Here is a 16,764-nt window from a genome sequence, read left to right on the forward strand (position 1 = left end):
ACAGCACAAGAATTAATAAACAAAAAACAACAACAACAACAATTAGTTAATTAACTATTGGTAATTAATTATTTTGTTTAGCATTGAAAGGGAAAGAAATCGTACTTGACAGATGTGGTGGTATAAGTTTAATTACCCCTCTTGAGGAGGCCTGAGCCCTGAGTGAACAAGTTTTTATTTCTGCATTTAAAAACCTCACACTCCCTTTTTTGTTTCCATAAAGGTCTGTAACTAGCAATGTCTGAAGCCACTTCTCACCTGGTGTCCACTGAGGTCCTCCATGAAAAGTGTGTCGCCAAAACCCGCCAAGGTATACGAGGACGTCCCCGTTTGCGCGTTCCTCGTATTGGCCTCCATGTCATTGCGACTCTTGGTATGCGTAGTTCATTCTGTTGGAGGAAATGCCCCGAAAACCTCGATGTGACTCTCGATAACTAGCTTAAATGATCGAGTTCCAGTTCGGCATACGATTCCTTTGTTTGAGACTCGATCTCTGTAACTAACTCCTAAAATCCGTCTTAGCCATTTTTGTTGAGCCCCATTTAGTCTTTTCTCAATTTCGGCAGATGATACATGTCTAGCATGCATGCGTCTCTGTAAAACTACACCGCTTTAACGTACACTTTTTTATACCGGTAGCTTGATGCTTCATTGTTATATTCACTCTTAGTTTTTAATATATATCCTAAAATGTTTAGACGATTAATAAGCTATTACACTTTGACAGCCTTGACTAATGAAACAAAAAGTTTCCAATGCCCAGGACTCAACATCTTCAGTTTCATCAGTACAAATTAAGTGTTGACTTACTTCTGTCAATACTTCTGTCTGACTAATTTGCTTTTCACTCATTAATTCCAGTCTTTCATTCACGACTTCATAGTTCAACATTTTCTCGTCTCAAGTTGACTTTATAAGAAATAAATGCAACAAAGAATCGATTTCTTATGTTATTATTTCTAATACTACTCTACTCACTATGTGACAATAATAGTGATAGAAGAAATTCCTTTTATATTTAGTAAACGTCGACAAATTTCAGCCATAAATGCGTTTTGTGAAAAAAAAAATTCAGATTCGAACCCTATCTATGGAAAATGGAAAAGCCGCTATAAGGTTTTGTGTGGTTTGTTTTATCACACTTCAATCTCATCATCTAGAAAAGTTATTGAAATCCGATTACAAGTAGCCAAAGTTTCATCAATGAAAATATTTTTTTTTTGTATTCTAATATTTATGAGTGCAGTTTTGTGTTTTGGTCACAATGAATGTATCAAATGATCTAGTACTGATTTATATGTTTTCTTTTCTACGAAATACTATTGAATTCACGAAAACGATTATTTTTCTAACAGAAAACTTGTACAATGAATAGTGTATGCACATAATTGCACGCTGATTTTTTTAAAACAAGATTTAATGAGCAATGTTTATTAATACATTATTGTTATACATCTTATTTCAAAGCTTCTATCAACTCACTCTGTCTGTCTGTATCGTCAAAAGTTTGAGCACGTTCTTTCTCTAACATTCAATCTCGAATTAAGCTGAAGTTTTGCACACTTATTTCATTTAGCTGACAACACAAGAATCCAAAAAAAAATTAACTAATTGGTTGGTAATTAATAATTTTGTTTGGTATGTTGAACAAGGAAGAGAAATCATACTTGACAGATGTGATGGTGTAAGTCGAATTAGTCCCCTTGAGGAATCGAGCCCTGAGTGATTTTTTTTTTTTTTTTGCATTTGAAAAACGTTATGTAAACATTCACCAAGATACCCCCTTTTTCCCTCCTCCTTTCACAACTGGTCCAGACAAGTGATAGGATCATAGCGCATTGAGAAAGCTAATAACTAAACAAAAACAATTGGTAAAAATATTTCTAATCGCACAGATTTATTAAGTCTAGGTCATTTATAGGTACCTATAATTATTACATGACTGATCCAAACATTCAAAGACCGCAACACAAACCAAGAGATTAGAGTCAGGCTTACTGCAGCGATTGGACCCCATGATGACCTGCTAACTATCGTGAAAAAAGCAAGCTTAAAATCTATGGCCATATTATAAGATCTTTGGGGCTCGCAAAGACCTTCCTTCAGGGAACAGTACCAGGAAAAAGAAGAGGCAGACAGAGAAAGCGATGGGAGGACAATATAAAAGAATGGACGGGCCTGCTATTGAAAGAGGTTCTAACTAAGGCAATAGACAGAGAGGCATGAAGAAAGACGGTCGGCGAGTCTTTGCATGGTGCCCCAACGGTCCAGTAGACTAAGGGATAGGTAAAGGTAAAATAATTACATAACTGATCCAAACTTATTGAAACAATTACACTTAATATAAGCTATGTTTTATTTTTAAGTATTTAAAAAGTTTTTTTTTGTTTGTTTGCATAGTCTGTCCGTCTGTCTGTCTGTCACATTTAGAACTTAAAAACTAAAAGCGCTATTAAAAATACGATTTCACCATTCATTAAAGATTGCTTTTAAAAAGTTCCAGTAGTTACTCTTGGTCTTCTGAACGCGAACACTTTCAGCCTTGACTTCTGCAGTGATGTGCTTGTATGTGAACCTGATGACACAATTGCTTAGCTGTAGCGAATTCTGAACAACGCTGTATGAATAGACAGTCCTACGAAAAAAAAAAAAAGACGCGACTATGCCAACACCTCTATTGAGTACACTCCATTGGTTTCCAGTGAATGCAAGAATCGAGTACAAAGTGGCCACACTTTGTCATTAGTGCATCTACAATACATACATGCCATTGTACCATAGTAAAGTTATCATTCCTAATGTCTCTCGCAGAGAAGTGTCGGTCTTAGGTAATTAGAGGCCCTAGACGAGTAGAATTTGGTGGCCCCTAATGAAATAGAAAAAAAAAATAATGAGATAGAAAAATACGAAATGAATTAAAAACCTTCCTATATCTATATTCAAATGAATAAATATGTTAAATTCATATAACGCCATTTCCCTAGCGTTCACTAGTGTTCAGTAAGCTTCTTAAACACGTTAGTAGAGATGCCATAAACCGAGTTTTCAGCTCAAACCAAGCGCCGATAGCACGAATGAGCTTCATGGAATATTCGTGATGACTAGAAATAACGTTTCGACATTTCACCAAAAGTAAGAGGCAATGATCCTCTAAAATAACTAGACTAACATGTAACAAGTATGTTCTAAGCATTCGTGAATAAACCTTGAATCATAGTAAAGACTTAGAGCTAGGCTGGTAGACAGAGCCATAGAGTTCTGCCATGTTCGAGAGTTGATCCAATTAGAGCGAGGCTAGCAGACGTAGAGCCATAGAGTTCTGCTATGTTTGAGAGTTGATCCAATTAGAGCGAGGCTAGCAGACGTAGAGCCATAGAGTTCTGCTATGTTTGAGAGTTGATCCAACTAGAGCGAGGCTAGCAGACGTAGAGCCATAGAGTTCTGCTATATTTGAGAGTTGATCCAATTAGAGCGAGGCTAGCAGACGTAGAGCCATAGAGTTCTGCTATGTTTGAGAGTTGATCCAACTAGAGCGAGGTTAGCAGACGTAGAGCCATAGAGTTCTGCTATGTTTGAGAGTTGATCCAACTAGAGCGAGGCTAGCAGACGTAGAGCCATAGAGTTCTGCTATGTTTGAGAGTTGATCCAACTAGAGCTAGGCTAGCAGACGTAGAGCCATAGAGTTCTGCTATGTTCGAGAGTTGATCCAACTAGAGCTGGGCTGGTAGACAGAGCCATAGAGTTCTGCTATATTTGAGAGTTGATCCAATTAGAGCGAAGCTAGCAGACGTAGAGCCATAGAGTTCTGCTATGTTTGAGAGTTGATCCAACTAGAGCGAGGCTAGCAGACGTAGAGCCATAGAGTTCTGCTATGTTTGAGAGTTGATCCAACTAGAGCGAGGCTAGCAGACGTAGAGCCATAGAGTTCTGCTATGTTCGAGAGTTGATCCAACTAGAGCTAGGCTAGCAGACGTAGAGCCATAGAGTTCTGCTATGTTTGAGAGTTGATCCAATTAGAGCGAGGCTGGTAGACAGAGCCATAGAGTTCTGCTATGTTTGAGAGTTGATCCAACTAGAGCGAGGCTAGCAGACGTAGAGCCATAGAGTTCTGCTATGTTTGAGAGTTGATCCAATTAGAGCGAGGCTGGTAGACAGAGCCATAGAGTTCTGCTATGTTCGAGAGTTGATCCAACTAGAGCGAGGCTAGCAGACGTAGAGCCATAGAGTTCTGCTATGTTTGAGAGTTAACCCAACTAGAGCGAGGCTAGCAGACGTAGAGCCATAGAGTTCTGCTTTGTTCGAGAGTTGATCCAACTAGAGCTAGGCTAGCAGACGTAGAGCCATAGAGTTCTGCTATGTTGGAGAGTTGATCCAATTAGAGCTAGGCTGGTAGACAGAGCCATAGAGTTCTGCTATGTTTGAGAGTTGATCCAACTAGAGCGAGGCTAGCAGACGTAGAGCCATAGAGTTCTGCTATGTTTGAGAGTTGATCCAACTAGAGCTAGGCTGGTAGACAGAGCCATAGAGTTCTGCTATGTTCGAGAGTTGATCCAACTAGAGCTAGGCTAGCAGACGTAGAGCCATAGAGTTCTGCTATGTTTGAGAGTTGATCCAACTAGAGCGAGGCTAGCAGACGTAGAGCCATAGAGTTCTGCTATGTTTGAGAGTTGATCCAACTAGAGCGAGGCTAGCAGACGTAGAGCCATAGAGTTCTGCTATGTTTGAGAGTTGATCCAACTAGAGCTAGGCTGGTAGACAGAGCCATAGAGTTCTGCTCTGTTCGAGAGTTGATCCAACTAGAGCTAGGCTAGCAGACGTAGAGCCATAGAGTTCTGCTATGTTTGAGAGTTGATCCAACTAGAGCTAGGCTGGTAGACAGAGCCATAGAGTTCTGCTATGTTCGAGAGTTGATCCTACTAGAGCTAGGCTAGCAGACGTAGAGCCATAGAGTTCTGCTATGTTTGAGAGTTGATCCAACTAGAGCGAGGCTAGCAGACGTAGAGCCATAGAGTTCTGCCATGTTTCAGAGTTGATCCAATTAGAGCGAGGCTGGTAGACAGAGCCATAGAGTTCTGCTATGTTTGAGAGTTGATCCAACTAGAGCGAGGCTAGCAGACGTAGAGCCATAGAGTTCTGCTATGTTTGAGAGTTGATCCAACTAGAGCGAGGCTAGCAGACGTAGAGCCATAGAGTTCTGCTATGTTCGAGAGTTGATCCAACTAGAGCGAGGCTAGCAGACGTAGAGCCATAGAGTTCTGCTATGTTCGAGAGTTGATCCAATTAGAGCGAGGCTAGCAGACGTAGAGCCATAGAATTCTGCTATGTTTGAGAGTTGATCCAATTAGAGCTAGGCTGGTAGACAGAGCCATAGAGTTCTGCTATGTTTGAGAGTTGATCCAATTAGAGCGAGGCTAGCAGACGTAGAGCCATAGAGTTCTGCTATGTTTGAGAGTTGATCCAATTAGAGCGAGGCTAGTAGACGTAGAGCCATAGAGTTCTGCTATGTTTGAGAGTTGATCCAACTAGAGCTAGGCTAGCAGACGTAGAGCCTTAGAGTTCTGCTATGTTTGAGAGTTGATCCATGTTTCTCAGTTTGCCTATGCCTAAGGCCGGCCCTGGTCAGAGAGCCCTGCACTCCATGGACTCAACACTTCCAGTTATGCCACTTTTCTTCCTTAAAAGTTACGGTTTGCGGGTTTTTTCAGTGCATAGACCAAAGGTTTGGAACTCGTTCCCCATTGAGCTCAGACAAACACCATGCTTCACTACATTGAAGAAAACTGTTTAAGATTAGTTTGTCATTTTAATTCAAGTGTTTATGTAATGTTATAAAGCACCTTAAGCCTACATTATGTTTATTAACAACGCCATACACATTTAATTAGTTGTTATTGATAACTAATACATATTCATATGTCAAAAAGACAAGAGCTATTGTAATTTCATTTTGCCCTTAGGTTTGTCAATGTTAAAAAGTATCTAAACCTGTCCTTTGACTTGCCTTGCTTACTAAACAACGGGCCCACAGAGGCCGCCTACGATTTACATGTGTCCCTTTGACATTATCTTACGATCTGACCCTCATATTGCACGCCACAGAATAATGATGGGCATCCATTCGTAGATGAACTCATAATATGTACAATTTGATAAGGCATACGTGAGTTAGTGCAACTTATTTTATTTGAAAGCTTTTAGTATAGTAGACAATTTGTTATGTAAGAAAAAAAGTAAAGTTCCCATTTCAGACATTGTGTCTATAGGGCAGATGATGTAAAGTTCATCTGTTTCTTGTGGCTTACGGTTTACGAGGGTGCCATGTGGCCAGCACAACAACCAACCGCCTTAACTTTTCCCCAACTAACGTCAGGTACCCATTAGAGTTGGAAGAACTCTGAGGTGCCCAAAGATCCCGAAATTAAAAATCCAAGTCTTCACCAGGATTCGAATGCGTATTGACCCAACCCTAATTAGTTGTTTTAATTACTTTATGTTCTATGCTCTGTAGGAATTTACTTAATAAGAAGCCTTATGTTGTTTGTTAATCGCTTACTAGATTCTATGTATAAGGGATTGAAACTCACGGCAAGCTTTTATACGGATAAAGACTATTAAAATTATTACGAAAAATATGTTAGGCAAGTAGTATACACTATAAAGTCTGTAAAGTGGTAATGCGAGGTACAGTCGTGGCGTTGTACTAGTCACTTTTGTTAAGAGACTATTATGTTTTACTGTATTAGGCCATACTTCAATTTCAAGCGACCATTTAGATGTCGGCCCACCAGCCCATGTATGTGCCGTTCCACTGGGCATTTGCTCCAATGCCCACATAGTCAGGCCGCCCATGCCCTTTGTTATCTTTTTCATTATGTATAAATATATTATGTATTTCAATTACTCTCAACTAGCGACCTTTGAATACCTAGACTACTGCTGGCAGACCTAATGGGAGACAAAAATTAGATGTCTATAACTATATATTAAACCAACTACCATTAACGGCCATACTCTTAATGTTTTAGGTCACCGTGCACATCACATCGCCTGACTAAAGCTTGCATAGCTTTTGGCCGGCTTCAAACGAGAGTTTTGGTGGAATAAATGTCTTCGTCTAAATCCATGTTAATCTGACAGAAGTTCTCAACACACAGACGTCCCGGGACCCAGCGATTGATGGAGAGAGGGAACCAACGATAGGGAGATTCTTTAGTCACTAACAGCCCACCATACTAACTATATGACATTTCCACGGGGAATAGAGCTATTTTTTTAAAAATTAAAAATAGAAAAAAATCTCCACACAAATCCGGCATAGGGGATGACCACATACCAAAGACACATCTTCTTTTTGGCTAGCATTAAGGTGTACGGCTTAGCAAGATATTTTTTGTTTAATTATATTGCACAAAGTAACAACTAGCAGATAGCACATTGAAGAGGTAAGTCTCCTTATGGTTAATATGCAAATAAAGCTTGTAGACTATGAGTAGGCCTATGATGCGAAACCCATTCATTTAATAACAAACGTGTGCATTAGATGAATAGGAAAAGGGAGAGAACTGATATATGTCCTAGATATGTGAATTATATCTGTCAATCTAAAACAACGCTTTTTACGAATTTTTTTTTAAAGCATTGCTAAACATTACCGCTTGCCGCCCAATGCGCCGAACGGCGCGGGAGGACCTAAGTCTAAGTCTAAACATTACGTAAAGAAAAAGAAAATAAATCCATAAAACTAAAACCAATCAATATTTTGTATAGAAACATTTCTAAGATTGTGTGCATGTTTTACAAATATTAATATTATACATCGATATGTACGAAAGTTTATGTGTGTGGCTTTGCAGCTTCGAGCAGACGTTTTATGTTGTCCCAGAATCTTTTTGACAGAAAAATTTCTAATTGTATTTTTTTTTCAAATTTCAATACACACACTCGCCTACCTTAACCCTATCGGTAATGCCTAAATCTAGATCTATAAAGAAAGAAGATCAATTATAGGCGGTCAAAAAATGAACCGAGTTCACCATGTCAAAAGACAAGGTTTAGATATATCTCTACTAGATATCTAGAGCTAACAAAGATCTATCTAGACTAGATCATATCATGGATGATTAGTAGGCTAGATCTAGATCTTGATTTGAAACAAAATATTCTTATTCGGCTAGATCGCAGTCTAGATTCTAAGTAAAGTAAGAGCTAGAGCTAGAACAATGAATGATGTATAAATAAAAAGTCTAATGACTACATTAAGTACACTGCTTTAATGAGAGTAAATGGTGAATTGAATCGTGACCTCCTAAGGCGCCGATTGAATAGGCCTATATTAATTGTCCTACACCCAGACGCTGGCTAGACTACTTTTCTTGGAAGCCGGTGTCGACAATATATAAGCATTATTTAATATTCGAGAGCTGCGGTGGTTACACACTTATTTCGCATAGAGGACTAGTTTCAGACGATTACATTGTCTACATTCCAAAAGAGGATGGTCTCTGAAAGAGACATCTGGAAAGCCGCGGTATACACATTTGAGGTCAAAAGAAAAGCCCTTGCTGAAGACAGGTGCGGAGGATGAAAAGATAGATATCACTTGTCAGAAATCAGTTATGCCAAACACCCATAATAAATTTACCGGTAGTAAGAAAACAAAAATGTATGTGCATTTCAGTTAAGCTCTTAGATATCTAGATCTAGTTTTCAAGAATAATTGATACAATTTATTGCCTTTTTAAAAAATACAGACCTACAATCTAACATTTCCTGGAGCATTGAGATATAAATTTAGCGACTATAAGACTATATCGTTTGTGTTAAAAGATCTATGAGCAAATTACTATTGTCAAGCCAGTAATATATTTTTTTTGTGTGAACTGTATATTTGACTGTATATAAGATTTAATTATCTTTTTCATTGTTTTCAGATATCTTGATGTGATAGGTTTCATTGCTGTTGTTACACTTCAATCACAGAGAATGACAAGTCATAAAAAAACTAATTGAATTGAGTATTTCAACACCTAAGAAGTTTTTTTTAATTTCATAAAAGCACTAATAATAAACCTCCCCCTCAAAAAAAAAATAATAAAAGGTCCAGCTTTAAATTCTTAGTGTTTTACGTATTCCTCCTTCTTCTGAAATGCCTTTGATGTAACAGGTGGTTTTGCTTCCACTACTTTTGTCCATTCTACATATTTGGCAATAAACTTTATATGTAAAAGACAATCACTTAAGCTATTAAATTAAATAAACAGGTGAAACTACACACGTCAAATCTTGCCATTTGTGTCTAAGTACTAGATAATCTTAAAGAGCAAGCCTAGGTTTTAACACAATTTAAGTTTGTGCACAGTTGAGCCCAAAATATAGTAACACACAATACTGGACAAAACAATTTGCATTAATTAGTTTTGAGCCAATATTTAGAAGAACCCTATAAAAGCTTTTTATTTTTTTCTCTCATGTGTTTCTCTTCCTTACAATATTACCATTGAGGACAGAAAAAAGCTAGTGTCAGAAAACTGAATGTAATCTACATTTTTAAAAAATAACTTTTATATAGAGCGAATTTCATGCTTATTACATTCACAACGATCCAATCTCTTTTGTGGACCAGTTTGGGGTATCTGGGACAAGTTTTTTTTTATGCTGCCTTTAGGTGCTCAGAAAACACAACTCTGCTCGAGGCGGGGTTCCAACTCAAGCCCCTTTGATAGGGAGCCAAGCGGCTTTAGCACCTTAGCCTCACATTAAACCATCATTATCTTTTTGTTTTCTTGTTTTAAATTGACCATATCTGATAGGACAGTAAACAACTTGTTTGCCTCACTTAAGTCCAACAAAGAATCCAAACCTTATTTTTTCACATTTTGATCATTTGCCCAGGTCACAGAAGTGAGGGGCATAGGAAACACTCAGAAAAATCTGGTTTTTGTCGTAACTTTCATGTCATCCAATGGAACACTTAGACTGATGACTACAACATATAGATTTCAATATAAAGAGAGAAATATTAATGCAAAGCACATAAAGATGTTTTCAAATGTATTGATTCAACTTAAAATTGAATATATTTACATGACAATGTACATTTATAATACAGACTACATAAATAATAATCTACAAGGTATGAGAAAATAAATAACTCGATGTTTAACAATCGGGGCTGAGTTTCAAAGAAGTGACCAACAACGAACAGTAGGTCAATGCATGTCTGATACGCAGCTTTGAATTGTGACATATTTGTTATCTAAATGCATTGATCTGGAAGGAAAGGGGATGGGAAGTTTGTATTTGCCACAATATACAAACACAAGTGACAAGTACCTACAAGATGTACCATTTCATATGAAATCTAGGACAGAGAATACATGTAAAGGGCAACTACTCTGCTTAGTGAAGATTATAAAAGTGATTACCAAAGACACTTTCTGACATGTAGTTGACTCATTTAGTGCATAGTTATTTCAGTTTATTTTGTTTCCTACACAGCAAGCTGTAATTTGTTATCCGTTGGAGGATTTATTTAGAAAAGACTTCATTTTGTTCTTATTATAAATTAGGCCTACATTTAGCATTTTTCCTTCATATACCAGTATTGAAACAAAAATATTAAGTCCCAAAGTAAATTGAAACACACACACTTTGATGAGGAAACATAACTGTATCAATGATGTGAACAGATTTCCTAAAAGTAAATAGCTATCACCATTTTTGAAAAGTCAGATCTAACTAACACTTCATGGCAACTGACCAAATACCAAAAATGCCTTATTATGATTACACAATTTAAAAAAATAAGCTGGTTTTCATCAAGAGGCTAAAAGAAATTAACTTCTAAAAAAAAAACTAGACATTCATAAAAACAGAGACTAGGTATTGAATAGAGCTTACATTCAAGAGAAAATTGAATTAATTTTCTATATGTTTTACAGCCATTATTGAGTTTGTCCAAATATTACATGGAGGCACAAATACTATCAAACAAACAAAAAATACACTAGTGTATTAATACATCCAAAATTATTTTGCACTTCAAACCACTAATCTTAAAATGGTTTTTAAAATCCAACTAATCTTGTCATTGGTAACTAAAATATTTCCACAAAAAAAAACAACAACAAAACATGTGTTTCAGATACAGTACAGCCATGAGATCAACATGTTCAGTAAAAGACTTAGTCTCAAGTTGAAAGACAAAGTACTGGTATAAGCTGAAAACAATATTTCCTTGTTATTGAATTTTTAAAAAATGTGTATGGCTGCGGATGTGGTTTTACAGTACTGGCAAAAAAAAGTAAAAAAAATCCTGTTTTCAAATAGTTGTAATACTATTTAGCCAACTAACTCAAAGATGTACAAGTCATTTTAAATTCACTTTGTAGTCCTAAGCTAAAGGAGGTTACTCTTTTAAAACTGAATACTTTAACAAAAGTTAGTTTAAAGAAAAAAAGGATTTCAAGGTATAATCAAACAATAGCCTCAATCCAACATTAGTGATTTAGTGTCATTACAAAAAAGTAAAAAAAACAACAACTAAGCACTTTCTGTGATGTTAGGACTTTAACCGCAAATATTGCTAATGTTTAGGGTTCAACTGTGGCATATAGTATATGTATGTGTTTTGGGGAGGGGGAGAGGAAAGGCCTATAAAAAAAAAGTATTAGCCAAGGAGCTCCATGAACCATCAATCCTACATTTGTTGCATTTTATTAGTTCAATAAACCAATGAAATGTGTACATTTAAGTAAATGAAGGCTTAATTCTACAGAACTATTAATTACTAAGAAAGTTTTTAAAAATGTAAAATACTTAAACTAAATGTTAAAAAAAACATTGTACCGATAACTCGCCCTCAATCATAATTTTTAATATCAATTTATTTTTAGTTCTTCTCCAACTAGCTTCTACTTAAAATAAATGTGATGAATTATCAATGATTCTTAATGATGACATTTTAAGGGAAAAAAGCCTTTAAATATTTAAACCACTCATCACAACTGTATTAAATACAGTTGTGAAATATGTCATAACTTGAAATCATGATTTAAAAATCAGACTGTACTTATGTTTAAAAAAAAGTTAACACATGAAAAGGAAAAAAATTCAACATTTATTTTAAATGTTGTTTTTTTTTAACATAGGAAAAATAAATTTTACTATTAAATATTTAAGAAAAAAACAAAAAAAAAAGAACACCAAAAAACCCATGGGGAAAAAAGAAATTGTGTTATTTGAAACCTTTATTTATAGACACTTTTTACATTATTTAAATTTAATTTTTAAGCCTGAAAATATTTTTTTTTTCTTTTTAGTTAGACTTCATTATTATTTGTTATATAATACAAATTCACATAAGACAAATTCTCTTCAGTATAATGATTTCATTTGTTACTAAATGAGACAGAATGTTTAGTACCATATCAATGTGGTTCCTCCAGGTAACTGATTAAGAGATACAAAGCTACTTTTAAGTAGACAAGAGTTGAGTGGTATGTTAAAAAAAAATATTTAAATCTTACACTTTAATCATAGTGAAACTAATCTTGCAATGGATAATCTAAAAACAAAACAGGACTTCACTGTGACAATAAAGTTAAATATTTCATAGTACCCAATGACTTCAACAATAAGCATGGGTGGAATACAATTCTTGTTTAAAATGAATCAATGAGACAAATTTCAAAGCAATGAATTCCAATATATTACTTTGGTAACCCCTGGGTTAATAATATAATTATTGTTTATTAAAAAATGTCCTCCATATTTATGGCTTGGCAGAATGTTGGTCAAAAGCAGTGTATCAATAATATACCATATCAGCTTCATTGAGAAAAATGAACAAAAAGTCAAATCACTTGTTTGAAATAGTGAAAGTATGATGTATGTCACTGAAATAGCAGTAAGCAGTTTAATTGAAGCTTTCTGGATCCTGTGTGCTGAACACATCAAACTATGGTCTGACAAACATGGGCATGGCAGGTCAAGAGTGGTTACTGAAACTTTTGAAAAGTCATAGACATCATGACTGGGTTTACAAAGGAGAGCGTATCTTTGCATAGGATTCAACTTTTTGAGTACCTCTGCTATTGTGTCAGCAAGGATGATCCAGTACCTTGGAAACAATGCTGTTGTGGTAGTGAAGATGAATATGATACATGTACAACTTGGCCACCGGAGCTAGATCTTGATTCCACTAGATGTTTTTGTTAGTCCTTTTTTATTCTGGCATCGTTAGATGGATCATTGTCATACTAAAAAAAATATTTATAAGCAAGGTAAGACTTGTTGTTTTTATTGTACAGATAACATGTAAATATGTAAATCTATTTTAAGTAATTTACATTATTCATATTGTAATTGTTATAACTAATAAAATGTTGAAAAAAAGAAGAAAAAATATGAAGGAAAATTTTCTGCTTCATAGTTTGTGAATTGGTGGAGACCCCAAAGCAAAAAGTTTGAACATTTAAGAAATGATACACATTTATATTGTGTCATTCAATGTGTTAATAGAAAAGAATAGATAAATTTTTTAAAATAATAACTCTTAATATCATCTCTGACATTTTAGGTAATAGATAATTTTTTTTTTTTTAGAATAACTCTTAACATCATCTCTGACATTTTAAAACTAGATTATTTAAAAAAAAAATGTTTACACAGTTTTAATAGGGAGAAAATCTGGGTATACGTTGTGCTATGTAGTAGTTATAGTTTTCAAGACCAATAAACATGTTAATGAAAATATTATTTCAGATTTAAATATTTTGGAAATTTGTGTCCAATATAAATATAAAAAAATGACAAGAATATTCTTATTGCAGAAATAAATGCATAGCATACAATTGAGAATGAGGTGAACATTTTCTTTTAGCTTAAAGTTATAAAAAGAAAAATTTCAAGAGAAATGTTTAACTTACTGAAGCAAGCTGTCGTCCAATATTACCCATAGTTACTCCCCCTGAGAAAAATACACAAGGCAGCCAGGATCTAACAAAAAGAAAATCTGGTTCAGTATACCTGTAATGTAATAAGCATCAATATTGAAACTAGCAATACCTTTGTGGGTTGTATTATTACTATTAAATGATTGAATAATGGTTTACATTACAAATTTATTTTCTGGAAAAAAAAATCCACTATCTCTACTGATCAGCACAATAATATGGTCAGATGAGCAAAGATTAATGTTTCTCCATTGTTTTGTTTTAATTTTCCTTTAGAACTTTAAATGTATTGTATACATGTATGACACTTTAAGAAGTGTTAGCAACAAGATTTTCGACACCTAGGCCTAATGGAGTGAGAAAGCAAATCCCTCTTTATAAATTCTAATTATTTAATATTGCAAGATTTTGTTCAAAACTGCCTTTGTAAATTTATTTTTAAAAATTCCTTAATAATATGAGCTTTCTATTCTAAATGTTTTGAAAGTTGCGGAAATACAAATCCTACAATTTTACCTGTAAACATCATTGTAAACCAGCAGTTGTGTAACAAATGTTGCCAGGACAGCTATTCCTACTCCTAGACCAAAACCTGATCTTGAGCGATCAAACAACCACCACAAGCCAATAGACATTGCAGCTAGACTGACTGAAAGTTGAATGTTATTAGCAAAGTCGATTTTCTGTTAGTTAGTTAAGGAAAATATGTAGCTTTTAAATTAAAAATAAATAAATAATAATAATTACAGTTTACTAAATTGTCATTCACTATGTTGAATGTGTCTTTTGAGTTGAGTATTTAAAATAGGTCATGTTGCATCTGTATTTCAATCAAGTGCTCCTTTCCCCTTTGATTTATTAGAGCATGAAATGGGCTGTCCGAATCAGCTAGGAAAATCAACAACTTAGCATAGTTTAAGAGTAATTAACATGCATGATTAGATTGACACATGGATGCACATAGGATTTAATTATCTTCTAATTTGAAATAACTTTAATTTCTAAGATAACTTGACCAATTTAATCATTGGAAAATACTTAGCTGGAAAAAACTTTGCTAGTGTTTTAGCTGGACTATATACTAGCTACAGATAAATTGAAAAAAAAAATGCACAAAAGGATACAGCACTAGCATGATTGATTCCTACAAAGACAGCAACACATCTCATCACACTGCTCCATTCCCTTTTGTATCTGAGCTCTTCACCCAGTTGTTTGTCCAGACATGGATACAGCAAACCTATCACAGCTGTTCAGAGATGAGAAAGAGTTAATAATATTTTTTTTAAACAACAAAAAGTATTTTATACAATAATTCACAAACAAAATTATTTCTTTAGTGAATGTTGGTTAATTATAAATACAATTTCCAATATAAAAGGATAGCTCAGTAACAAAACGGTCAAAATAATAATTAGAATATGTTTTCCAGTTGAAAGAATTTGACATTGTAGCCATAAAACTAGACTAAATGGTCTATTAAAATATAGTTACCTGCAGCAGTACCACAACTTGGAGGAACCCACCAAGCTGAAGAAAATAAGCTGGCAAGAACCTCAGGAGGAAAAACTGTGACTTGTCTCTGGACTTGTAACAAGTTTAGTACAAGGGCAAAAAATACACCAATCAGAAACAATACAGAACCTCTTGCTATCAAATTTTTTAAACTCTCCATCTCAGCTTTATATATTCAGCAATTCAAACTAGCCTAGAAGAACAAAGAAAAAATAATACAGAAATGATAGTCTAATTACATTCATATATATTGGTTACATTGGTCCAAAAACATCACTATGAAATCTATGGTAACTGATTGTAAGCGTAAATTAAATCTTTGATAAGCTTGCTATTTGGCTTTTAAACTGAGCCTTAAATGGAACATTATGAGTGATTGATATAATTGTATTCTGTTAATTCTCTCAAGATCAAAAGTGACGTCTAGCAGAAACCACAAAACTTCCAACCATAACAAGTCACAGGTTATACTAAATCTAGTATACATATATTTACTAATTTAGGACTAAAGTAATAGATCTGTAATCTAGATTACATCTAGTCTAGACCTCTACTATCTTATCTTATCAATCTAGATTCTAGTGAATATTCTTATAACACTACTATTAGTGTATATACATAGCAAATATAGAATATAGTATGATATAATATACTATATAGATCTATGAACCAGCTAGAATATGACTAGATGTCTAGATCTAGAAATAATCTAGATCTAGTACATTATATAGTCTATCTATAAATTATTAAGAGTTATTACTACTATTAGTAAGAGCTAGATCTAGAATCTAGACATAGAAATAATAGAATGATTCTAAGAATCTAGATTCTAGCTTTCTCTGGAATCTAGAATAATCTAGATTCTACAAAAACAAATAATCTATCTAGAATCTAGATCTATTTTAGCATTTACTTACAAAGCCAGACGCAAAGCAAAATTACCAAAAGTGGGCAAAAGTAAAAGCCTTGAAAAACCAAATGCAAGTATTGAGTTCAGTTAGTTCAGTTGCTGCAAAGTCAAAATTGTCTAAGTTACACTGTAACACTGTTCAAAATATTCACCAACACTTGGCTAAAGTTGGTTTTGTTTGGCCTTGGAATGTAAAATGAACCTTTCCTTGGTATTATCTAGATCTAGATGATTACAAGCTACATTTCCCTCAGAACGGCTTTCAACCGTGGTTACATTAGATGTAGATTATAACTCTTAACAGCTGACAACAACATCGGAAGATAACTTGACCGAATTCTTATCACGCCACTACACAGTATGTTGTTGCTCGGCTGACGAAAT

At 34.7% G+C, this 16,764-nt stretch overlaps 1 protein-coding gene across 3 annotated transcripts; it reads right to left on the bottom strand.

Annotated features, from left to right (window-relative positions):
* Nucleotides 1–10,037: 10,037 nt before the first annotated feature.
* LOC106079900 (insulin-induced gene 2 protein) lies at nt 10,038–16,745 on the bottom strand. 3 transcript variants are annotated; one of them, XM_013241155.2, is made up of 6 exons: nt 16,388–16,745; nt 15,450–15,663; nt 15,080–15,204; nt 14,472–14,638; nt 13,929–13,998; nt 10,038–13,259 (listed from the first exon to the last, which is right to left on the bottom strand). In XM_013241155.2, the coding sequence occupies exons 2-6, from the start codon at nt 15,628–15,630 to the stop codon at nt 13,215–13,217; spliced, it is 588 nt and encodes a 195-aa protein (XP_013096609.2). In that variant the 5' UTR covers nt 15,631–15,663; nt 16,388–16,745; the 3' UTR covers nt 10,038–13,214. The 3 variants fall into 3 exon arrangements, with proteins under 3 accessions (XP_013096609.2, XP_013096608.2, XP_013096607.2); XM_013241154.2 differs by having other exon boundaries at nt 13,929–14,028; nt 16,413–16,742; XM_013241153.2 differs by having other exon boundaries at nt 13,929–14,028; nt 16,388–16,742.
* Between the last annotated feature and the right edge of the window lie 19 nt (nt 16,746–16,764).

This window comes from Biomphalaria glabrata, chromosome 1 (assembly GCF_947242115.1).
Source record: "Biomphalaria glabrata chromosome 1, xgBioGlab47.1, whole genome shotgun sequence".
Lineage (NCBI taxonomy): Eukaryota > Metazoa > Mollusca > Gastropoda > Planorbidae > Biomphalaria > Biomphalaria glabrata.

Coding starts and splice junctions, on each gene's coding strand:
- LOC106079900 (XM_013241154.2), bottom strand. CDS start 15,630: ATGGAGAGTTTAAAAAATTTGATAGCAAGAGGTTCTGTATTGTTTCTG. Junction 15,205..15,449: donor AAGTTGTGGTACTGCTGCAG/GTAACTATATTT, acceptor ATCTCTGAACAG/CTGTGATAGGTTTGCTGTAT. Junction 14,029..14,471: donor GTTTACAATGATGTTTACAG/GTAAAATTGTAG, acceptor ATTACATTACAG/GTATACTGAACCAGATTTTC.